The sequence below is a fragment of the Trachemys scripta genome, chromosome 3, assembly GCF_013100865.1.
Source record: "Trachemys scripta elegans isolate TJP31775 chromosome 3, CAS_Tse_1.0, whole genome shotgun sequence".
Taxonomy (NCBI): Eukaryota; Metazoa; Chordata; order Testudines; family Emydidae; genus Trachemys; species Trachemys scripta.
Window position 1 is genome coordinate 33,853,351 of NC_048300.1, and position 26,466 is coordinate 33,879,816.

The following is a 26,466-nucleotide window of genomic DNA, read 5'->3' on the forward strand; positions in this document are numbered from 1 at the left end:
CCCGGCTTGACAAAGCCCTGGCTGGGATGATTTAGCTGGGAATTGGTCCTGCTTTGAGCAGGGGGTTGGACTAGATGACCTCTTGAGGTCCCTTCCAACTCTGATATTCTATGATTCTATGATTCTATGATTCTATGATTCTATGACAGTTGTTTAAATAAGGTAAATATCAAACATACACAGATCCTAACCATACATTGCCGTCTGTAGTACACTCATAAAGAGGTTCCCATAACCTACCACTTTTGCAAACTCAATTAAACCAGCAATACAGAAAAGTGAAAATGGCATTGGTTACAGTGCCTACATTGTTACACTGGTGTAACAATAACCATGAATCATGAATATGACCACAAATCACAAACGAATACAACTGGACCACTCCAACCAAAAATATTCCTCTCCAAACAAGGATTAATTGTTTTGTGCCAGGAATCAGATTCCCCTGATGTCATGTCCACTGTCACTCTGGGAACTTCTGGATCCACAACTGTAGTTGTTGAGAAAATAATTTCCTATTCCAAATGAAGACCACAATTCCATTTCAAAATGAAGACTCAGCTTTGATGGGACCACTTATGTTTTAAAGTTAAGCATGTACTGCAGTACCTGATAATGGTCACAGTGCTAAACACCTTCCAGGATTCACTCTTAATATTCCAGCTAAGAAAATCAATTAGCTTTCATCTATACATGATGGCCATGCTGTTTTCTCCCACTAGGAATAGCCTTCCACTCAAAATGAAAGGGTAACAAATCATCACAATCACACAAGAGAGAGTAGAGAGATGCTTCCAGTTCAAATATCTTCTCCCATTTGTTCAAAAGATCAAAGCTCCAGAACCCTGAAGTTCCTCCTGAAATGCCAAAAAACAAGGAAAAGTATTTACCCACATCCACTTCTAGCAGATGCCAAATGGCAAGATGAGCCAAGTGCAAATGATACTCAATGATGATACTATCACTGTTGTATAAGGATCAAACAGGAAACTCCTCTATGGCTGCTTGATCTTCTATTTAAATGATTACGCTTTTTTAAAATCATTGGGTGTTAGGTGTTAAGCCAGCTGAAATCACTGTATAGTCATAATTTATATGGTTCATTCTTAGCTGTAATTTGGCACAAACTAGAATACACCTGCCACCAAAGACTAAAATTCTTTACTTTCTCTTTGGGGAAAATGTATCTTATTTGTTTCCAAATACTCAAATTTATATCACTAAGTGGCAGCCTTTTGTTTTCTCTTCAAATAATATATCTTATTCAATAGCCTCACTTTAAAAATTGCAGCAATTCTTGGCACCAGAGCAAGTGGAATGCTTTTTTTTTTTTAAGGCCACGCATGACGCATTAAAATAGATTTGTCCACAAAGTGTTTTCTCCTTAAACTTTGATAAATTAAAATCCACTTCCTGCACAAGTAACAATATAAAAACAGATATTTGCTCTGCATTCTTTATACCTTACATAGCATTTAAAAATTTTGTTTGCTTAAACCACCAGTAAATAGGAGACTGAACACAAGTGGAATCATTGCTAAATTACCATATGAGGGGGATAAGTTATACTTAATCTAAATTTACATGGGGCTTTCTTTAGTATTGCATCTATTATTTAGGCCCCAATCTTACAAACAGTTATGCAAGTGTTTAACTTTACACATCGGTTCTTGTTGACTACAGTGCAAACATTCACGTCTAAAGTTAAGCAGATGCGTAACTGTCTGTAAGATTGGGGTGGTTAGTTTGTAAGCTTTTGGGCCCGGGACCATCTTTCTGCTATATGTCTTTTGTCATGGGCAAGGGAGAAATTTTCCATGCCCCTAAATGGGGAGCAGGCTGTAGCTTTAACTGCTCAGTGGCTCCCAAGTAACTCAGCAGTGGGAGCTGTTATGCAGATTGCCCTAATCCAGCTTCACAAGGAGGGTGGGTGCTTTTTACTCCCCACCCCCATCCCTGCACCTAACTCCATGTTCTGTCTAGTTATAATCTAGCCCCAAATGGCCAATTTCTAGTTCCCAATCTCTACGCAACAGCAAGGGAAAGGCTATGTATATGAGAGGTTTGCTTCTTCTCCTTGTCCTCACCTATTGAGGGGATTAATGTGAAAGGAGTGAACAAGGTTAAGAATCTTGATATCACTTTTGATCAAGTCTTTTCATACAAAGCTCCATGAGTTCAGACATGGCATGAAAGTGCTTTTTTCTGCTGAACAATTTGCACCAGATTTTCAAACTAATTATTATTTGTACTACTATGCTATGTACACATAGGAAGAAAATCACTACCACAGAGATCTATTATTATTATTTATAAGAACAGCCATATTGGATCAGACTAATGGTCCATCTAGCACAGTATCCTGTCATCCAACAGTTGCCAATGCCAGATGCTTCAGAAAAGTGGTTCTCAACCTTTCCAGACTACTGTACCCCTTTCAGGAGTCTGATTTGTCTTAGAGACCCCAAAATTTCACCTCACTTAAAAATTACTTGCTTACAAAATCAGACAAAAAACACACAAGTGTCACAGGACACTGTTGTTGAAAAACTGATTACTTTCTCATTTTGTCTGTATGAAATTTAGTTTGTACTGACTTTTCTAAGGCTTTTTGTGTATCCTGTTGTAAAACTACGCAAATATCTAGATGAGTTGATGTACCCCTGGAAGACTTCTGTGTACCCCTACCCCTAGTTGAGAACCACTGCTTCAGAGGGAATGAACAGAACAGGTAATTATCAAGTGATCCATTCCCTGTTGCCAATTCCCAGCTTCTGACAAACAGAGGCTAAGGACACTTCAGAACATGATTTTGCTTCTCTGCCCGTCCTGGCTAATAGCCATTGATGGACCTATCCTCCATGAACTTATCTAGTTCTTTTTTTGAAGTGTGTTACAGTCTTGCCCTTCACAACATCCTCTGGCAAAGAGTTCTACAAATTGACTGGCGCTGTGTGAAAAAAAATACTTTTGTTCATTTTAAACCTGCTGCCTATTCATTTCATTTGGTGACCCCCTAATTTAGGGGTCAGCAACCTGCGGCACGCGTGCCAAAGGCAGCACATGAGCTGATTTTTAGTGGCACTCTGCTGCCAGCCGGGATCCCGGCCGCCAGCCTTGCTCAGCCCGCTGCCGGCCTGGATGGACGGAATCCCGGGCGAGCAGTGGGCCCGGCAGCCAGGACCCCAGCTGGCAGGGGCTAGCGGACAGAACCCCAGACCGGCAGCAAGCTGAGTGGCTCAGCCCGCTGCCAATCTGGGGTTCCGTCTGCCACCTCCACTGCCAGTCTGGGGTACAACAACTCATCTAGATATTTGCCTAGTCCGTCGGCCCCTGTAAATGTAAAATGTATTACTGGCATGCAAAACCTTAAATTACAGTAAATAAATGAAGATTTGGCACATCACTTTTCAAAGATTGCCGACCCCTGCCCTAGTTCTTGTGTTATGGAAAGGAGTAAATAACACTTCTTTATTTACCTTCTCCACACCCATGATGATTTTATGGACCTCTATTAAATCTCCCCTTAGTCATCTCTTTTCCAAGCTGAAAAGTCCCAGTCTTATTAATCTCTCCTCACATGGAAGCTGTTCCATAGCCCTAAACATTTTTGTTGCCCTTTTCTATACCTTTTCCAAATCCGATATACCTTTTTTGAGATGGGGCAATCAGATCTGCACGCAGTATTCAAGATGTGGACATAACATGGATTTATATAGAGGCAATATGATATTTTCTGTATTATTATTTATCCCTTTCCTAATGATTCCTAACATTGTTAGCTTTTTTTGACTGCCGCTGCACAGTGAGTGGATGTTTTCAGAGAACTATCCATAATGACTCCAAGATCTCTTTCTTGAGTGGTAAGAACTAATTTAGAAGCCAACATTTTATACATATATAGTTGGCATATATTTTCCAATGGATATTACTTTGCATTTATCAACATTGGTCAACAAAATGGCAATTGAAATTCAATCACCCAGTTTTGTGAGATATCTTTGTAACTCTTTGCAGTCTGCTTGGACTTAACAATATTGAGTAGTTTTGTATCATCTGCAAATTTAGCTACCTCACTGTTTATCCCCTTTTCCAGATCATTTATCAGTATGTTGAACTGTACTGGTCCCAGTAACGACCCCAGGGGGATACTACTATGGCGGGGAGGGATAGCTCGGTGTTTGAGCATTAGCCTGCTAAACTCAGGGTTGTGAGTTCAGCCCTTGAGGGGGGCCATTTAGGGATCTGGGACAAAAATCTATCTGGGGGATTGGTCCTGCTTTGAGCAGGGGGTTGGACTAGATGACCTCCTGAGGTCCCTTCCAATCCTGGTATTCTATGATTTACCTCTCTCCATTCTGAAAACTGACCATTTACTCCTATCCTGTTTCCTATCTTTTAACCAGTTACTGATCCATGACAGGACCTTCCCTCTTATCCCATGACAGCTTACCTTGCTTAAGAGTCTTTGGTGAGGGACTTTGTAAAAGGCTTTCTGAAAATCTAAGTACACTATATCCACTGGATCCCCCTTGTCCACATACTTGTTGACCCCCCTTAAAGAATTCTAGTAGATTGGTCAGGCACAATTTCCCTTTACAAAAACAATGGTGACTCTTCCCAACTAATCGTGTTCATCTATTTGCTGATAATTCTGCTCTTTACTATAGTTTCAACCAATTTGCATGGTACTGAAGTAGGCTCTGGAGCCTTTTTTAAACATTGGCGTCACATTAGCTATCCTCTAGTCATGTAGTGCAGAGGCTGAGTTAAATGATAGGTTACATACCACAGTTAGTAGTTCTGCAATTTCACATATGAGTTCCTTCAGAACTCTTGGGTGATTAGCATCTGGTCCAGGTAACTTATTACTTTTTAATTTGTCAATCTGTTCCAAAACCTCTTCTAAGGACACCTCAATCTGGCACAGTTCCTCAGATTTGTCCTCTAAAAAAATGGCTCAGGTTTGGGAATGTACCTGACATCCTCACCATTCTGCCTAGAGGCCTCAACTAAAATCCCTTGAAACAGAATGATATCTCCTGCACAGCTCTTTAAAACTGCACTGACCTTTCCATGTATATTGCCCTGTCTTTAGTTCAAATCCCTCTCATTGCTTCAGGTACATTTGGGGCTGCTCATCTACCTGTCCTGTGATTAAATATTATATAACAACAACAATGGGTTTGTCATCTCAAAGATATGTTCATTGTTTTCTGATCTCTTGCCATTTCCCTTGCTAAATGTCTCCTAAATTGCTCAAAGTCCCTAATCTGTACATTGATCCTAAATTCTCTCTAAACTGGGTTGCGGCAGGGAGAGATTCCTCTTCCCCCAGCCATGGACCCAACCCAGGCCAGCCACAGACCCACCATGGCTGTGGGAGAGGCGCTCCTCCTCCGGCCCCAACCCGGCCCCGACCTGAACCCTGCCATGGCCATGGGAGAGATGCACCTCCCTCAGCCACAACCCAGCCCAGGCCAGGACCTGCCACAGCCATGGGAGAGATGCCCCTCCCCCGGCCCCAACCCAGCCCCAGCCTGGCTGCAGCCATGGGAGAGGTGCCTCTCCTGCGGTCCCAGGCCTGGAGCTGCTGAAGTGGGAAAAGGCACCCCTCCCCCCGCAGCCCAGGTGCTGCTGCAGAGAAAGAGAGCTGAGGGGAGTCCTCTCTCCCCTCCGTAGCCCTGGGGCAGCCTGAACCCCAAACCCCTCATCCCCAGCCCCAACCCAGAGTCTGCACCCCCAGCTGGAGCCCTCACACACACACCCACACCCCAACCCGCTGCCCCCGCCCTGAGCCCCTTCCCACACTCCGAACACCTTGGCCCCACCCCCACCACATGAATTTTGTTATGTGCATCAATATGGAGGTGATGTGTCACACATCACCTCCACATTGGTGCGCATAACAAAATTTATTTTGCACATGGGTAGGAAAAATTAGAGGAAACACTGCGTTGATCTTATAACATAAGGGCCAAATTCATAGGAGATGCAAATGGTGGTGTAAATTAGTTATAAGTAGGTGTAATTTATACATCAAGGGATAGCAGGAAGTGGTATAGTAGGAAAAACAATTATTGAGATAGCATAAGAAGGCACTAAGGTAACATAGGCCTCACTATTTTATATGGCCTTCTTGTTAATTATTCTTATTTAGGAGTCCCAATCAAGGTACAGATTTCATTGTGCTGGGCAGAGCAAGTCCCTACTAAAAATTTTTCAATTTAAATAGATATGACAAAGGGTGGAAGTGATGATGTATTACTACCTCCTTTTACAAAACTGAGGCACAAAGCAATTAACTAAATTTCCAGAGATCACACAGGAAGTTGGTGGCAGCACCAGAAACCGAACTCAGATTTCCTGACTCCCTATCCAGACCCTTAACCAGGGTTCTTCCTCTCTACAAAAGTTTAGATGCTTTTCCTGCCATATTCACTCCCTTTTAATCCCTCAACAAGTAATTTACACCAGAAGTTACATCACCTCTGAACTTGGCCGTTGAGTATTTAATTCCAAACACCTGACTGTAATTTAAGAAAGTTCAATGGATGATGCCTGTTCTTGATAAGGGATAATTTTAGCTCTAGGAAGTGCAAACCCTCCCTAGTTCCATTTGCGCCAAACCCCCCACCATAAAGACCCTTCCTGAAGAGCCAGCCTTCTGGCTGTGGTAAATCTGGCTGTTTCTAGAGCCTGTCAGAGGTTATCTTGTATCAGTCAAAGGGGTTGCCAGAAACAGATCTTGGTGTACTCCTTTCATAGTGCTTCCAGCACTGAGCCAGTGTCAGAGCAAAGAACTGAGTTCAGAGTTGAAATTCACAAAATGACATCCTCAGCTTGCAGATCCTCATTTTAACATGGCTCTGGATTGGCTGGTTACATGGTTAATAAACAATGTTTTTCTATGGGTAATAATGAGTGTTTCTAAACAGCGGTATTAAGTTTCCCTGCAAACATCTGCACCTGCTTATATTCCACTTTCAGGTCAGTACATGCCTATGTAAATAAGGTATTCTCTTTTTCTGAATCATTTGTAGAATATATAGCTCTACTATGTAAAAACCTGTGGCAATGTTAAGACAACTTGATAGTAGAAAGGATGTTTTCGTAGAAATATCCCTCTGGTTAGTAATGGCAATAACATATCCTTCAAATCACTTTGAGAGGAAAATACAACTGTAAGAAAATAAAGTCTTCAGTTATAACAACAATGTTATTACAGCTGTAGCACTGAAGAGTTCATCAGGGGCTGAACAAAGCTGCCAGAGAGAGGTTCTGCTGTCAGACTGAAAACAGTGATCCAGCAACTTTGGGTTAGCATTTTAAGAGCACGTGTTTAAGTTGTCAAAATCAGTGTCAGGTGAGAAAGATGCTGTGTCAAAATCAACCACCAACATTTTCTTAACTGCAGGAACCACATTGTCCCACTAGAGTCAGATGTTGCCTTCAATGCAACCACAAAAAGAGGATCTCCTCCATGCATGGAGCTCACCCATCCTATGTGGAGGAGTCAGCTGCCTCCACTGACTTTCCCCAAACTGCATTTGTTTAGAATTGGCTTCAGAGTAGGGTGGAAAGTGGCTGGGTTAGGCCATCTGGAGATTCCCTGGGAAAAGCAGCACAGTCCTTTTCCCATGGATCCTCCTTTATGGCAGGGATCTTCATTAAAAGGGGGAATCCTAAGGGCAGCCAGAACCAGAGGTAATCAGGGGCACAAGGCCTTCATGCTGATGACCCTCCCTTCCTGGGAATCAGTGGGGTTTAGTGGCAGACCTTACAGTTCATTCCTGTAGGGCAGGGGGGGAGGGAGAGAGGAAACCCCACCCTCCCAACAGAACAATGTGGAAGAAGCTCTCCAAGAGAATTCTAGCAGAGTTTTTCCTCCCCCACAAGAGAGACAATCTAGCCCTTAGTAAAATCCATGAGTCATTCAAATACACTGGCCATAGTGGTCATCAATTTTTTCATTCCAATAAAAGTACTGCTTAAAAATTCATGGCACAATATAGCCCTCATATCCAAAGCCTGGAGTCCTTTCCTCAGAACTTACTCAAGCAAAGCTTCTATTACCCAAATAAGTTCTGAATTCAGGACTTCACCCTACAAGTCTTTGTATCATTTTACTAATCAGAAGATTATTTACAAAGCCATTCTTGCTCCTATTGAATTCAGCGGGAGCAGCAGCAAGCCAGTACTGTATGTAGTTATCTCATGGGCTCCAATAAGTGGAATTATATCCTCTATGAGACTGACAATGATCAAGAACGCTATTGTACAATAATAGTATATAAAACTAGACGCAGCAGCCTCATATACTGTGCCACAGAAAATGCTTTAGAGTGTGAAGCAAGTTGCAGTTAGAATTAAAATTATTGTGATGGCTTAGGTTTGATCTGTAAGCAATAGCACATTTTCCATTATATATAAAGCCAGTCAAATTACTGTATTTTAATGTCACATCAAAGATCTTCAAAGTACTGTGACAATAAGCAGAGTTGATAATGTCAAGAATTCACTCATACAGAAGGTAATATAATTGTGAATGCACAGGCCTTGGAGATTCACTGATAATAACTGGAGTGTTATAACAAGAGTGATATTTAAAGGATTGGTCTGTGGTTTATCATACAAATGCATTGTTAAATGCAAGTGAAAATGAACTGAGTGTTACTCAGAGTTTAAGTGCAGAGATTAAGTGCAGTGACTATGCTACCATTTATTGTGTCCATTATGTACCTCCGGTGAAATAAAATACAGGGAATCTTGTTCCATTACATTTATAAAAGCTCCTTCATAACCACTAACATGTGACCTTCATACTTCTCTGTCTTAATACTAAGCAAACATTTGTTGTGCAAGTGCACAAATGTGTGTTCTAAAGGTGAACTACAGTATACCGACTATTGAAGTGCTATTAAACCCATTCATATCAAAATTCTCATGACCATCAAGTGATTTTTCACTGTGCACACAAAAATTTAATTAATTAAAGGCTCCAAGAACATAAAATTGCAAGGGCTTTATGCTGCAGGAAAATGAGCTTAATAATGCCATTGTTTTTCATGAAATACTATAGATTATTTCAAGTAGTACTGTAAATAATTTCACGTATTTGTAAATTACAGTGTACTATGTACAAGAAAACCTATTTTAGAGGACTGACAAAAATTGGTTACTTAAAGAAAGTGGTCTCCTAAATAAATAGTGGATACCAGATGTACTAAGTATATTTGTGAATACTATTGTACTAGGTTTCCTATGGCAGTAACTTACTTAGGAAAGGTAGCCATTTGTATAAGTACACCTCTACCCCGATATAACGCGACCCGATATAACACAAATTCGGATATAATGCGGTAAAGCAGCGCTCTGGGGAGCGGGGCTGCGCGCTCCGGAGGATCAGCGCGTCAGCATGTCCGACTCTGACATGCTGCTTTGAGCAGCGTGTTAAGAATGGGAGGCAGGCGGGAGGGCAAGCAGGGTGAGGAGGAGAATGGGGAGGTGAGCTGCAGGAAGGAGGGGGTGAGGAGGCAGGCGGGTGGGAAGATGGCGAGCAGAAGAGCGGCGGTTGGGCGGATGCAGGGAGGCACACCGGACAGACTGTGAGGAGACGAGCGGGGAGGCGAGTGGCAGGCAGGCAGGCAGGCAGGTAGGTGGGGTGAGGAGGCAAGCGGTGGCCGGGCGGGCAGCAGCGCTGGGCGGACGGTGAGGAGACTAGTGGGGAGGCTGATTTGTCCCGGGCTTCACACCCCTCTAGGGACGGCTCCGACACCCTGCTCTGAGCGGCGTGTTAAGGGGCTGGGCCGGGGCTGAGGGGTTAGATAAGGGGCAGAGGGTCTCGGGGGGCGGTCAGGGGGCAAGGAGCCTTCCCTACCCAATATAACGCGGTTTCACCTATAACGCGGTAAGATTTTTTGGCTCCAGAGAACCGTGTTATATAAGGGTAGAGGTGTATGATAATATAAGTAGTGTATGAAGTACTGTACTTTTGTTTGTTTCCTTGCATTCCTAGAAACTGAATCTAGAATTATTAGTCTCTTTTAATTATTTAGAAACTTTGTGATGTTTCTTCATTAATTTTGCACTTTTTCTTCATCTTGCATGCCTCAACATTCAGAAACTATATTCAGCAGCAAATGATGTTCTTTTATCGTTAATGCTATGCTTAATCATATTTGTTTTATCTTTTAACAATAATAATGAAAATATTCATATATTCTAAGGACCGAACAGACCATCATGATCATCTAGACCAGTGGTTTCCAAACTTTTTTTTCCACGGACCACTAGAAAATTGCTGAGAGTCTCGGCCCATCACTTAACGATCTTTCCAAATGTTGTTTGTACCATTAGCTAACTATTGTAAAGTGCTTTGGATAAAAGCATTATATAAAAAAACCTGTATAATAATTTTTTTGTTCTACAAATAAAAGCACACAACTCATATTTTAATATCAATAGTCTTACCTTTCTAATGCGATGGATGTGCCCTCGCCCTCCCCCCATGGCAGCTCCTGAGCTGGGGCTGGGAAGGAGGGAGGGGGGTCTCTCCCCCGCCACAGAGCTGAGGCTGGGAAGGAGGGCCGTCTCTCCCCGGCAGCCCCAGTCCTGGTGCTGGGGAAAGTTGCCTCTTTCTCTGGCTGCCACAGCCCTGCATGTCCCTAATTCCCCCCACCCTTTCTTCTCACCCCACTGCCCCCTCCCACTTACCCCCTATTCCCTCCAAGGCCACCATCTCACCTTACATTTGCATCTTCTCCAGGGTCCAGGCACCTAATTAGTGGAGCCACGGCTGCGTGCAGGTGCGCACCTTAGGGGGAAACTATCCGTGGACCATCTGAATGGAGCTCGGACCACAGTTTGAGAACCTCTGATCTAGACTGACCTCCTGCATAACACAGTCCAAAGATGCTCACCCAATAATTTCTGCATCAAACCTCCTGTCTTCTGTTTGAGCTACTGCATACACTTTAGAAAGACATTGAGTCCTGACTCAAAACTGCAAGTGATGGAGAATCCACCACATCCCTAAGTTAGTTGTTCTAATGGTTAATTACCATGATTGTTACCTTGTGCCTTATTTCTAGTCTGAATTTGTCTATCTTCAGCCTCCAAATATGTTTTCAGACTCAGATAATGGAGTACACAAATATTTACAATACATAATATTCATATTTTATTGGTTGCAAAGAAGTTTTTAATGATTCTGTAATGTTATTACCACATATACCTTCAGACTGCTAGCTAATGATACTTTATCTTTTCCTTAGACAATACATTTGTATTTTCTAAAATGAGAAGGGACAGTCCAAAATTCAAAGTCCATCATTAAGGGAAGGGCTTTTAAAAGAAATGTCAATTAAGTATGTGCAATTGACATATCTAAATGTATAAAAACGCTGTGGTATTCTAGTTTCTGATCCTGCCACATGCTGCACAATAGGAAAGAAAGAACAGGAAAGGAGTCAATGGAAAGCCAATGAAGTCACAGTGGAAGTTGAAGGTGCTGATTAATTTAGAGAGGTGCACAACATTTCGCATCAGTAGGTACCTAATTCAGACTTTTTATTTTCTGAAAAACAATTACAAAGACCCAGTAGCTAACAGATAGTGAAAAAAAAAGAGTGACTAATTTATATAGCATCTCTCATGAATATCAGTACACTACAGAGTATAGTATGAACAGGGATTGAAGCGGATTGTGGCAACCATTCTACTCCATCAAAAAACCACACAACTTCATTTGGTCAAAATGATCATCTAGTTGTGTTCCTGTCCAACTGGGAGAACAGGCATCCAGCTGCCTTTGGAATCAATAGTCTTCAGATTGCTGTTGGAGATGATACATTGAAAGAGTTGAAGAACTACTCATAACATGCAATCTTCACATAACATGAAGGTTGATCATCAAAGCAACAGCCTAACAACAAGAAAGAAAACCCAATACCTACATTGCTCAAGTTATTAAAATGAAAGTTTACGGACATTTAAGTTGACTCTCGATCCTTCGTTTATAAGAAATAATCAATTAAAACAGTTTCCTTTCTATTGATCTTGGAGTCCAAAGACCCATTTCATTAAGCACTTATATTAGCTTCCTAGCATCTATGGATTTGATACACTACTATTGTTTTTTCCCCTAAAGATTTTAAAATTTAGAGACAGATATCCTTGATGTAATAAAGATTCAGCTCACTAAGCCTTTATTCCGCCACGTGTTTGTGATTATTGCAACTAGTACAATTACACTTTTTAGTAAGGGGAGTTCTTGAAAAGTGCTATAACTATCTTTTCTGCATGTACACTCAGGAAAAATACAGTTGTAAGAGATGTGAATTGCCCCTAGTTATCCCAATGACAAGTGTTGACTTAAAAGCTTACTGATACTGCTCCATTGTCTTTAACAGAACTAACCCAATGTACATCAGCTGGGGATCTGGCCCCAGATTTCTAAGTCATTTAGGTACACTATTCCATATATGGCCTTAATTTTGTAGGTTCAACCTAGGGACCATAATTAAAAAGTGCAATTCGGCGTGCTTCATAGACAAAATTTGACATGCTTCATGTTGATATTTTCCTTCTTTGAGAATTATTTAACTAATATCAACTTCACATACCAGACTACTTTTATAGAGGAGAAACATTTTAATAATTCTGACTTTTTTCACATTTTGCTCCTTGGTGATGGACAGAGAGGCACAAGTTGTTGAGCAGTAGATTTTTTAAAGCTTGCTTTTACTTCTAATATATTTTGTTACACATCTGAATTACTAAGGACTTTTAGAAAAAAAGACTATTTAGTTCTGTTTTGGCTATGTATATTCTTAAAGAGTTTAAAGGCAAATGTTAAATTTGAGATTGAAAATGTAAAACTATTAGATCTCTCCTTTGCTTCTAATTGGCTTGCAACATAAATAAATACAGTGTAGAATCAAGATACCAGTCATTATTATTGTTGATATACAGAGCAGAGTATGTTTGCCTACATTTTAGCTGGAATGAAACAGAAAAAAACAAAATCTACTGTCCCCATTAAAAAAGAATACAAACCAAACATTCTGCTTCTGCCCAGATGCACAAAACTATCCATAAAGCTGCAATAATCCGATATTAATCTCACAACCACAGGCTAAAATAGAACATTTGTAAAGTTTTCTGAACTTTTTCAGAGGGAACACCCTAAACATTCCATTAATCAAAGAAAACTGCTGACTCCACATAATCATACATACAGGAAGGGTCAAGATCAGGGCACCTCTTTGATTGAAGATCAGACACAAAAATTCAACTAAAGCAACTTTGCTTCTTGTTAGACAAAACATTTAATGAGCTTCTATAGAATGGAATATTCAATATTTGCTATGTCATGTAATGCGATGGACAGTGGAGCACAATGGATATTTTATCCCACCTCAAACTCTTTATAAAAACAGCCTAAAATTGTTTTAATATCTAAAATGGCACACAGAGTTTGCAAAGGACTGTTTGTGGTACAATTCTTAACAATTAAAAAAAATTCTAGAGCTAAATACAATCATCCAGGCAAAAGAGTCAAAATCATCATTACATTTAGGCTAATGTACTAAAAAGTATCAAAGGGGTAGCTGTGTTAGTCTGGATCTGTAAAAGCAGCAAAGAGTCCTGTGGCACCTTATAGACTAACAGACGTATAGGAGCATGAGCTTTCGTGGGTAAATACCCACTTCTTCGGATGCATCCGAAGAAGTGGGTATTCACCCACGAAAGCTCATGCTCCTATACATCTGTTAGTCTATAAGGTGCCACAGGACTCTTTGGTACTAAAAAGTATAATTAAATATGGCTAATTTGGGACACTAGCTGTTATCATCCAACTGGTCAACTGTACGTCACAAAACAAATATTGTATTCTACAGTGCTATTGGAAAGCAGCATTATACAGTTTCACACATTTTTCTTTTATACAAAAAGGAAACTTGGTAGTTGTGAATAATCTTGCAAGTCTAATAAAAAGCAAATACTATCTCTAAGTGATTAAGCTCTTACTAGCACCAGCTAGTTAAAACACTTTGCTCCAACTAATGTTTAAGCAGCTACTGAACACAGCACTATACTGACAGATAACAGGATTTATCTCAAGGAAGTAACATAAAAAACTGCACCTGCATAGAGTACCATATTTGCATTTTGTTTTAATCTATAATGGTGTGTCCTGGCTATTGGCATATACTTCATGCCCTACAGTATGCCATAAAGTGAAATGCACATCCAGAATTTCTCCCAGCATGTATATATGATATATAAGCAAGCACACTAATATTTAAAAGAAAACCCTGATCACCGCACTTCATCATTATTAACCGATCTAAATGGAAAAAGCATTTCTGTGAATAGAATTAACTATTTGTTTGCAGTGTTGTTATAGCTGTGTTGGTCTCGGGACATTAGGGAGACAAGGTGGGTGATGTAATGTCTTTTATTGGACCAAATTTCTGATGATTAAAGAGAAAGCAGTCAAGTTGAGACAGAGCTCTTCTTCAGGTCTGGGAAAAGTATTCATTGACACAGCTAGATACAAAGTGGAATAGATTATTTAGCATCAGAAGTTAACATGTTGTAAGAGACCATTCAAGGTGAAGTCTGCAGTTAACACCTCTCCAGTCATAGGAGGGACACAGGCGGGTTAGTGGGTTATAGATTGTTGTAATAAGCCAGTGTCTTTATTAAGTCCATGATTTTTAGTGTCTAACAAAGTTATTAATTTAAGCTCCCAGGCTCATCCTTTGAAGGTTGTGCAGGTTTCTTTTGAGGATAAGGACTGAGAGGTCAGGGATGGAGTGAGCATTTTGTGAAAAATGTTCACTCACAGGTGATATGGTGTTTTTGTCTTTTCTATTTGTGTTCATTCTAGAGCATAGTGATTGTCTTGTTTCACCCACAAAGTTGTTATTGGGACATTTAGTACAGTGGATAAGGTATACCACATGTTTTGAGTAGGACCTATGGATCTTGAAAGATATGTTGTGAGGCATACTGATCATCATACCAGTGGAGAGACATCTGCAGGTTTTGCATCTGTTAGGGCAGGGTCCTTTGTCCTCTTATTGCAGAGGTGTTAATTACTCACTTTACCTGGAATGGGTGTCTTACAACAGTGGTTCTCAACCAGGCGTAAATGTACCCCTGGGGGTATTCAGAGGTTTTCCGGGGGTACCATCAACTCATCTAGATATTTGCTTAGTTTTACAGACTACATAAAAAGCACTAGCAAAGTAAGTACAAACTAAAATTTCATACAGATAATAACTTGTTTATACTGCTCTATATACTGTACACTGAAATGTAAGTACAATATTTATATTCCAGTTGATTTATTTTATAATTATATGGTAAAAACGAGAAAGTAAGCAATTTTTCAGTAATAGTGTGCCGTGACACTTGTGTATTTTTATATCTGATTTTTTAAGTGAGGTGTAACCTGGGGGAACGCAAGTCAAATCAGACTCTGAAAGAGGTACAGTAGTCTAGAAAGGTTGAGAGCCACTGTCTTACAACATGTTAACTCTCATGATAAATAAATCTGTTCCACCTTGTATTTAGGTGTGACACTTGGGTGTGTCTACACTGCAATAACTGCAATAAAACACTCGTGGCAAGCCTGTGTCAGTCAACACAGGCTCATGGGGCTATAAAACTGCAGTCAGTGTAGATGTTCGGGCTTGGGCTGGAGCCCAGGATCTGGGTCCCAGTGAGTGGGGAGTGTGCCAGAGCCCAGGATCCAGCCTGAGCCCGAACACCTACATCACAGTTTTGTAACCCCTCAGCCCAAGCCCTGTGAACCTGAGTCAGGTGACACAGGCCAGCGGCACTGTAGACATACCCTCCGAGTACCTTTCCCAGACTTGAAGAAGACCTCTGTGTAAGCTTGAAAGCTTGTCTCTTTGGCCAACAGAAGTTGGTCCAGTAAAAGATATTACCTCACCCACCTTTTTATTATAGAATTTACTGTATTTAAAATAATCTGCCTTTATTACTGTGCCTCATTGCCATCAATTAATTCCTTTACCTGATATTCACAACTTGAGAGGAGTCAAATGAACCAAAATGAAATAGGTTTTTCTCTCTGCAAGGCTGTTTTTTCAGGTCATGTAGCAAGATGCACAGTGTAAAGAAAGTATCAGAGGGGTAGCCGTGTTAGTCTGGATCTGTAAAAAGCAACAGAGAGTCCTGTGGCACCTTTAAGACTAACAGATGTATTGGAGCATAAGCTTTCGTGGGTGAATACCCACTTCGTCAGATGAGATTATAATGAGTTTCAGCCGAGACTGGAGCTTGAGCATTGCAGTTCAACCACTACATTTGGAAAAAACTACAACTGAGTAAGAAAGTACAGTTCTATGCTCACATTTGAAATATGAATTGCAATTCATTACACAACTTCCTTTCACTCTTTGAAAAACGGACTATTATGCTGGTAACAACATCCCAATCCTTCAGTGCTTACTCATACAAGTGCTGTAATTCCATTGACTTCAATGGGACTACCTACATCAGTAAGAACTGCTTCTAGGAATAAAGGTTGTAGTATCTGGCTCTCCAGAACCTGGGTTTTCAAGACAATGCTCCACTACTTTTTTTCCCCTTTCTGCATAGTTTGTAAAACTCTGAAAGGTAGGAAAATAAAATTTTGTTCGCTGGAAGCTTATAATTCTTTGTAGATAGGTCAAATTTTTGCAGTTAGTGGAAGTATTTGAAAACACAGTTACAGAATTCACAGTGCACAACAGCCCTTGTTTTGAAATTTATACACTGGAATTTCCAGATGTGAGAATGCTACATCATAAAATTAGATGTGCTATAGAAAGCAAGAGGAGATTCATTATTTAGATTTATGGCAAAGTCCCTAAATATGAAGGATACCATAATAACAGATTTCCAGTACTGAAGGCTTCCATAGTATCTGAACAGGGTGAATATATGATAACTGGGGATAAGAACAGCTTAGTAGAAAATGCAATGTTATTTGACAAACAGGAAATCAAAATGAGGTACTCCACTCAAGGATGCCAGATTTTAGCATTCATCCTGTGAGTGGTTATGAATTTTGACAGAAACAGTTTTTGTGAAGTCAAAAGTATATATAACTTGGCAGAAACCCAGACAATTTTAGTAGTCTTACAAATGTCAACAAATGCCCACATTCTGCACAGTTATCAGGGTGAAATCCATTCAACCTGTTTAAAGTCCAAATATTTGGGCTGTATATGAGTGGAATGAACAGTGGCTGGGGAACTGAAACCCACCCCTTCTAATTGGATGTGGGTGCCAATGAAATCTAAGGGAGTTGGTTTCCGACAGTTGGATTAGTTCTTTTGTGAGTAAGGATTTGCAGGCTACTATTGATGGTAAAGCGCTTAGGACCCTATCCCTCTCTGATTAAAGAAAATGGCAAAATTCTCATTGACATCAGTTGTGCAGAATCACTCCTTTAAGGGAGAGGTCAATGGGAGTCGAAGGCACAAAGTATCTCATGAGAGTTTTTTAGTACTTAGCAGTATCAAGCTTTAAATATTAATAGACAGCATTCAGTTATCTAGCCATAGTTGAACAGGGATATTTAAGTATCAGATGTTTGGTCTTTTGGTCAATTTTTTCACACCCTGTCCCTTTCCCCTTCTAGTGCAGCACCTAAAATTTGCACGGCTTATAAAAAAAAAAATCTGTCTGACATCAGTATAGTGTCATTAACAATCACTAACTTTTCTGCAGACATGGGGCGGGGGGAGGGAATAATGAAAGAATCATACAAAAGTACACTTAAAAATCACTACTGCCAGAATCTGGCTCAGCAGTGGCACATGCATATCTCTCATAGTCTAAATTGTTCATTTTCTCAACTTGAAAAATCTCTACTGGGTTTTTTTCCCAGCAATCTGTGTTCTGAATGAATTTATCAGGCAACCCCGAACAAGCATCATCAATGTTCACTTTGAGCAAAAGAACAGCTTTGACAGTGTCTGCACTCATTCGCTTTACTCCAAAGACTGTTCTACACGAAACACTAAATCCTATGTTCCTGATAAATACAGAGCAAAATCTAGTTGGTCCTGCAATGTGTCTTGAAGAAAAAAAATTGTAATTATAAAAAAATTATAACCAAATACAAACAAAAATTAATCATGATTAAATAAAAACCAAAGACATTTCAAATATCTGAAAAGAAGTTCTCAGAACACTGAAATATCATATGAAAAAAAAACTGTATGATGATTTTGTTTATGGCCACGTTTGGAATATGAAGATTAAATGTATGCTATATTGATTACTCTTAGTTTACATTATCTTGCAAGCAAAATTTGTTTTATTCTTTCAATGATTTCTTAAAATATATTAATATTCCAAGAAATAGTTACTTTTTGTTTAAAAATACAAATACCTACAAGAAGCTTTCCACTGACTAATTTAAAGTAATGGATCTATTCATTTTCCATCAAAGTGGGTGGTAGAAGACTCAGACCAGATTTTTATTTTAAGAAACGCACATTACATCTACTAATGAGAGTGACACAACATGACAATTCTACATAAAATGTTAGTCAGATCTCTTTGACTTGGACTGAAATATAACTCCCATGTGAGAATCCGAGGATGATCTTTGATTTAAATGGAGCACAATGTAAAATGTTCTGGATTATCCTTCATGGAGTGCCTCTTGTTTTATGGTGGTAGAACTGATCCTCAAGGCTTATGCCTCAAGACTTGCCTGGAAGTCCTACAAAACAGATTTTTATTACCATCATCACTTTTTCTCTATGAAATCGATTTATAAATTGTGATATTAAGTGAGCCACGTTAAGTCTCCAGCTGTATATCCAGCTAGAAATCAAGCTAATAATACTGTAGCAACTGATAAACTAAAGGCAATAAATCATTCATATAAAAGTAACAAATGAAAATAAAATATATTAAGTTTCAATTGGCTATGCAGAATATTCCTGTACATACATTCATACACACACCTGCAAGAATACTGAACTAGATACATGACCTTTCATCTCAAAGCACCGTACAAACATTATATCTCACCTCTATTACACCCCTAAGAGGTAGATAAGTATTATTACCCTACTTCTGAGATATGGAAATTGGCACAAGAATGTCAAGTGATTTACTTAAGATCACGCTTGAGTCAGTGCCAGAGCCAGTAAATCAGAACCCAGATCTCCTAAATTTCAGTATTGTGCTGTATATTCTTAGGCACTTTAGAGAGAGAAAACCAAAGAGAGGAAAGAAGAATGTGCAGTAAGCCTCAAGAACCAGTAGTGCACTGGTTTCGTCTTCTGGCCCTGAGACTTAAAACTTCAGCATCTGTGGCAAGACCTGCCCCTTGAGAACTGAACTTTTTAGCTACTCTCAATGCTGCAGCATGACATATAGTAACTGAACTGCTTTGGCAATTACACTGTTGTCTCGAGACATTTGCCATCTACGGGTATGTCTACACTGCAAAACAACTATGGCTGGCAAGCCGAGCCCGAGCCCAAACATCTACGCTGCAATATTACAGCCCCATCACAGGGGTTTAATTGCAGTGTAGTCATACCCTAAGATCTGCTTAGTTTCAAAGTTCTCTGTGCACTAGACAGTGCTCATTCCCTTATAGTTTTAGGTGATTAAGAGTGAATTTTTTGTTAAAAACTGTGATATTACTATCTTTTGTTAAAATTGTGAATTTTCAGCCTGAAGATTATTTCAGTCCTTTATTAAACATACTACATATTTTTATAAACACACCTTACTGTACCATAATTTTTTCACTATTCTCTTCAAAATGGAATTATGAGGGTACATAACATTATCCAGTACTTCATTCTTTGCATAGAATGTTAACTCATATGTAGAACAAATGTGCTGTTAAGATAAAGTATATCGCCCTAATAAATTAATATCTGATATGCTGATGGTTCTAAAGTTATCCAGTGCAATAATTTTCACACTGCTCATAGTGTAGCTTAGTCAATGATCTGGAGCTAGTGCACAAATTAAAATGAAATATTAAATACAATTTTTAGAAGCTTAGTATATCAGTAAATGAAACAACTATATATGAACAATGGCAAGATAAGGTATTTCCTTCATAAATTAAAGCTTTTATTTACATATTTCTGTATTCAATGACAAAAGTCAATCTTGCAAACACTGATAGCATAAAATAGCTTGAATATCTCAACGCATGGGTCAATCCTACAATTTTTAATCACTTGGATAGTCTTTACTCATGCCAGTACTCTCATTGATTTCACGAGTTAAATGTCTGCCAGTTTTGCACTATAGTTCCTGATTTCTTTCCTTTTGTTTCCACCTGTAACATGTGTAATACAGAGCACCAAACAATTTGTATTAAGATTCAGTAGGTTCTTAGTGGTAATTACGGAGCTTGAATACCTGGATTTCTGTTTTACTTGGACAGAAAACCTTACTTTACACCTCCTTGCAACAAAAAAATATTTAATAAGAGTAAGAGAGAAACACCTACCCAATAACTGTGCTCAGCACATTCCCAGAGCCCTCAACTTTAAGTGAAATGATTGGCAATTAAAACACAACATGCCCCTCAGGTCCTATATTAAATTCTGGTATTTCATCAGATCCCCAAAATTATGAGGCCACCTACACAGTACACCCTCAGTACATCATATATTGAGATGTATCACAATATAAAATTAATAAATGTTTACATAACATGTAAACTATACCCATGTAATTGTAATTATGAAGCATGTTTTGTTAAAATTCCTTCCTTCTAAAACACCATCTTCAACTGAAAAAATAATTACCTAATTGACATTAAAGATAATAAACCTTGTTGTAAATTGCATTACCTTAATCCCCGAAAACTAATGAACTAAATAACCCTGAACTGGAGAACAAGACTGGAGAACTAGTATTTGTTGTTGATTGTGGTCTACATATGTGCATACCTTTAGTTTCAAATGACCAGCTATGGGTGCAGTTATGTATTTTCATTATATTGTATGCTCTTCTTTGTATGAGGAAGATTGATACCCACCAGAAAGGTGGGTTCTTTCCCACTTTGCAGAAGATTTTTTTCAAGGGAGTAGGGATGGAGCAAGAAAGTGGGAGTAAATGGAGGGGGGAGGGTGAGACTTTAGCCCAGGGGTGGGCAAACTGGGGAGTGGGGTCTGGGGCTCACACCAGCCATGGCATGGCCCCACTCTGGCTCCTACGCACTCCAATGGCCCTCTCTGGCGCTACAATGGGAGCTGCAGGGGCTATGCCTGCGGATGGGGGCAGCATGCAGATCCGCCTGGCAGCACCTCCGCGTAGGAGCCGGAGAAGGGACATGCCATTGTTTCTGGGAGCCTCTTGAGGTAAGTGCCGCTCAGAGCCTGCACCCCTGAGCTTCTCCCCCACGCCCCAACTCCCTGTCCCAGCCCTGATCCCCCTCCCACTCTCCAAACCCCTCAATCCCAGCCCAGAGCACCCTCCTACACCCCAAACTCCTCATCCCCAGCCCCACCCCAGAGCCCACACCCCCAACCAGCCCTCATCCCCTCCAGCCGCCCCACCCGCAACCCCACCCCAATTTTGTGAGCATTCATGGCCCGTCATGCAAGTTCTATTCCCCAATATGGCCCTCAGACCAAAAAGTTTGCCCACCCTAGCCTTCGCCTCTGAGTGTCAGAGACCTCTCTAGTGCAGCCAATCAGAAAACAGACAGCTGAACACTGCCCAATGCAGCTAATCAGAGCGCCGCTACCAGGATATTCACTTTCAATGCAACCAAAGTGCAGACCCTCAACAGAAAAGGGACTGACTCCACCCTGAGCTCAACTCCCTGGAGCAGCAGCTGTAGAGGAGATCCGCTCAGTCAGTGTTCCAGTCAACGCTTGGGCTAAATACTGACCACACAGTACTTAATCCGGACTCACTCTGCCCCCTTAAGGGAAATGAGTCCGGACTCACAACCGGTGTGACTGAAATCAGCCGAGCCTGCGGCCCCATGTCTCCCTACTGACCCCGGCGCTCGCCGAAAGTCCCATTGGGAAAATAACACACGGTACTTTTCCACTGAGACTCCAACCGGGTTCCTATCAACCGGGGTTGGATTAATGCGGAACCTACACTTACACTCGCCTGGCTTTATATCCCAGTCCTTAATCTAAAACCACACCGGGGGGGGCAGGTGGAAAACTGGGATATATTGCTCATGTGCTCTCCTGGGGAAGCGACGGAGTATCCATTACGTTTCCCTGTGGCTCCCATGGACGCATGAAAGTAAGGGCTGGATCCTCACGACTGCATATGCTACGTTTCCCTATAATTTATATGACATCACGAGGAGCTTTTGAAACCACCTACTTTTGAGATCACGTTTAGGAAATCGTTCATCCTGCTAAATTCCTTCTGCCCTGTTCAGTGCAGCCAATTTAACCCACCTGCTATGTTGTTTTTTAATCCTTCACCTCTCGCGGGGAATTAACGTTTTGCAACCTGCTGCACCAACCCATCTCGGACTCGAGTGAATTTTGCCTGAGCCGCTACAGACAGAGAGGAAGGAGCAGGGCTAAGACCATCCTCCACATCTGGTGTAAAGTTTTTGTTTTGTTGTGCGCGGTTTGGGCAGGAAGGTTATCTTTGCTGCCCTGCTGAAATGACCTCTTCCTTCGCGGCTGCGGGGATCAACCAAGACAATTAACTGCCAAGAACCATTTTTCCTGCCGCTACCCCTCTCAGGGCCCGATCCCGCGCTCATGCAGTCAATGGGATCACTACCATGAACTTCAATCATTTGCTGCTGGATCCCTAAAGCCCCAGCTTGGGTAGCAGCGGCCGGCAGCTCTAGCCTGAAAAGCATCCCGAGTCCCAGCCGGGGAGCAGCCCCAGGACCTGGACTCCACGCAACAGCCTCAGACTTGCGGAAGAAATAGAAGTCACTCAGGCAGCAGCAACTAATGACCCCTCCAGCAGGCGAGGAGACACGGTCCTGTCCTTGGGACCGTCATAACTTCGGGGAATCCCAACCCCCGTGCCTCTCCCCGGGCACCACGGTTGCAGTTACACGGTTCCCACTTTCATTGCACATCCCACCCCCGAGCCTATCCAGCCCCTTCTGCCCCCACCCCGCTTACCTTTTCTTTTCCTTGTCAGCTGTCATTATTGAGGCTGCTGCCCTTTGTGCTGCTTAAACCAACTCGGGCTGCCAACAAGGGCTCCTCGGTCACGGCTGTGGGTGTCCTGCTCGCCGATCCCCCCTGCCCCAAAAAAGCACCGGGCAGCCTAGAGATCCCAGGCGTGGAGGGAGGAAGCCGGGTTTGGGAAGGCCGGGGAATAGCTCGCGCTCTCGCAGCTCACAGCAACGCTGGTGCACTAGTTGTCCTCCAGGAAAAGGCTGAAGCAATCCTGGCCAGGTCGCCCCTGAGCTGACCATACAGTCTCAGGACACTGCCGAGGATTGTACAGCCCGCCCAGGGGGGAAGGAGAAGGGAGAGACCGGGTTCCCCCTCAAATCTGAAGCCCTGCCAGAAGAAAGTTCTCACTTTAAAACTTCAGGCTTCCCTGGGCTCCCGGGGGCAGGTTCAGCCTCTTTAGCCCCGTCTCCCGCTGGAGCTGTCGCGGCTCGTTCTCCAATGGGGACGGGAGCTGGCTGAGCCCTCCTCCTCCCTCTACCCCCTCCCACCACGTCCACCCAGGCTCCAGCAGGACTTGCTGAGATGAGGTCAACGCCGCAAGAGGCGGCGGAGCGCCCGGGGAGCGAGCGAGGGTGGCAGGGCCAGCAAGGAGCGCTCAAGGGACGCGGGGGAGCAGGGGGCGTTGAGGGCAGCTGGAGTCTCCCCTCCTGCTGCGCTGCACAACACACACACTGCCTGCACCTCGCTGGGCTGGAGGGGGCAGGGCAGCGTGCTGGGAAGGGGGGCAGCGATTGCTTTGCAGCGGGCAATTCCCTCCCCTCGGCAGCGGCTGCTCCCGGCCCAGGGGACGGATTTCCCTCCTCCGCGCGGTGCTTTATCACTTGCTGCATCGAGCGGGATGCTTCGCTGACCTCGCTCCGCAGCTCGGCTGCCGCTGAGGTGCAGGGGCCTGCGCTGCTGCGCCGGGCACTTCCCCAGCCAGAGCAGCGAAGGGAGACGGGGGCGAGCTGGCCGGGAATGGCCAGAGGGGAAGGTGGCTAGGAGCACCTGTCAGGTCAGGCAGAAACGTGACTGGGGTTGTAAACATTGGCTTGTGGATGACTTATGTCCCTCCCCCTTACACATGTTTTGCGGGGGGGAGGAGGAGGAAGAGATTGTATTTGATACGAATTGTTTTTCTGCCCTGGATGCACTGGGTCTGGAGGGGTCATTCTTCAGACGCGAAAAATCAAGCTACAATCATCATGCTTTTGCCTTCTTAATATATGCAGATAAGGCCTCCCATGTCCCTCCGCCTTCAGCTGTCTCGGGCTGCTCCTGCGACTAGGAGCGTCACAGAGGCGATGCCTCTCATTCATTAGGAAATAGCTATTTTGGCAAAGACTCACAGAGGCATTTAGTGGAAGTTAGGAGCCTCAATCCCTTTGTAGATCTGGGCTTTTGATATTAAGGTTAAGTCATGTAGGTACTATGGTGATGGGGTCATAGAGAAGTGATTGCTTGCTTTAGCTGGAAGTGTGCTTGGTAAAGTGAAATCCTGTTTTCACCCTAGCCCACACAAATTGAAATCCAGGACTTTCTTTAAATCCCTCACCCAGGTTGTTCTCACAAATTTATCTATTTGGATTTATACCTTAACTAAAAAAGCTAATGCTCTTAAGTACCTTCACAAAAATTAAGACTACTATCCATATTAATACATTTTTCATATCAATAGCCACAAATCCAGCAGCCACTCCTCAAGCTCAAAACCCAAATCAGTCAGCCACAAGTTGATTAAAAAATGCCCTCCTCACAACTACTAACTCCCAGTGCTCAATTAAGCTTCTAAATATTAGTATCACAAATGAGTGTTCCAAATGAGGGAGACAAGGGGGTCACAGTGATGGTGTATTGTGCTCTAGTGCAGGTCACATCTGGAGAGAAGTGTACAGAAGTGAGTACTGGGGCATAAGTATGCACAGGCCCTCAGCTTACTGATCTTCCTTCCTCAGACTTTTACATTTTGTTTCTTTTTTAAAAGCCATTGTATCCTTATTTTCTTGTTCAAATAAAAACAGCAATAAACTTTTTTTTTTTAAATTAAGCTTGCTGATATTAAGTGTCTGCTGGGGAAATAAAGTACTAATGCTCAACTCCTGTGAGCTCCTGCTATGACATTTTTCAAATTATATCATTAAATAAGTCTCTGCTGTATCAAAAATTATTTCCTCACACTACAACTTATTTATTTTTCAGCTTAATCGCATTAATAATCTGTAAATTCTTCAGTTTAATTTTTTTTAATTAGACAACTCAAACCCAAAACATCTTTTCCTCAGAATAAAAATCACTTGTTTTCTTACACTTCACTGTAATGGAAATAATTTTTGATATTTTGCCTATAATAGATTATTTCTCTATTATTCAAAGTTTAGCAGTTTCCCCATGCCATTTTCATATGCTGTTTAGAAAAAAATTGGTCAGAGAAGTGTTTCTTTGTGTAACATGTTTAAATCAACAAGTGTATTTCCACGTTAGTAATACATTCTGCTCATCTGAAGAGAGCTACCCATGCTTGCATAGCAGCAATCTGATTATGTGGTAACAGTTTCTTATACAACAGAACCTACACAAAAGAAAACCGCAAATATTTAAAACCTAAGTAAACCTGGTTAAACAGAATTTGTATGTACAGGGCTAAGTTTAGCCTTCAAGTGATAAAAGAGTGCAGCAGGATCAAAGAACCAGTCATTCATTCTCTAGATTAACTTGACTTCTTGGTCCTTCACTGATTTTTGCTGATGTCACTGCTTCTCTCTATATCTGAAGATTCTTTAAGTGAATAAACAACTTGACTTCAGAGTCAGACAAGCAAAGAATTTAAAATGGCTAAATTTAAAATGCACAGTAAAACTCAGGTCTTACCCATTGGCCTAGTCCTAGCGACACTGATGGCTGATTTGCAGCGCACATTTCTTGCTCCTTTGCCCAGCAGGGGCTGAAAGTACTGGAGCAATAATGGCCTGCTCAACAGTGACTCCCCAACGTGACTGAGGAATGATGATGGACTTTAAAATACTTCCTATTCTTTCCTTGCCCAGGAGCATGGTAGTGATGATATTGCTATGTCATGGAGATAAGGAAAGTAAATAAGCATAAAGGATTTTCAAGGTTGTCAGCCATGCATCAATTATCAGAATAATAAAAGGCCCCGTTGAAATCATGGGAGTTTTGCCACTGACTCCAGAGGCGTCAGGATTTCAGCCACAGATTCAATAAAATGGTCCTAAGATTGCCAGAAATGACAGTATAAACAACTAGTTCTCAATCCTGGTGAACGGAA

The 26,466-nt window shown here is 41.7% G+C and overlaps 1 protein-coding gene across 1 annotated transcript in view; it reads right to left on the bottom strand.

The window, feature by feature from the left end:
• EPAS1 (endothelial PAS domain protein 1) overlaps positions 1 to 23,583 on the bottom strand; it is a 158,784-nt gene extending 135,201 nt beyond the window's left edge. The window contains exon 1 of the mRNA XM_034764423.1: positions 23,142 to 23,583. Coding sequence (XP_034620314.1) covers positions 23,142 to 23,167 — 26 coding nt within the window. The 5' untranslated portion in view covers positions 23,168 to 23,583. The remainder of the gene's footprint in view (positions 1 to 23,141) is intronic.
• Positions 23,584 to 26,466: the final 2,883 nt, after the last annotated feature.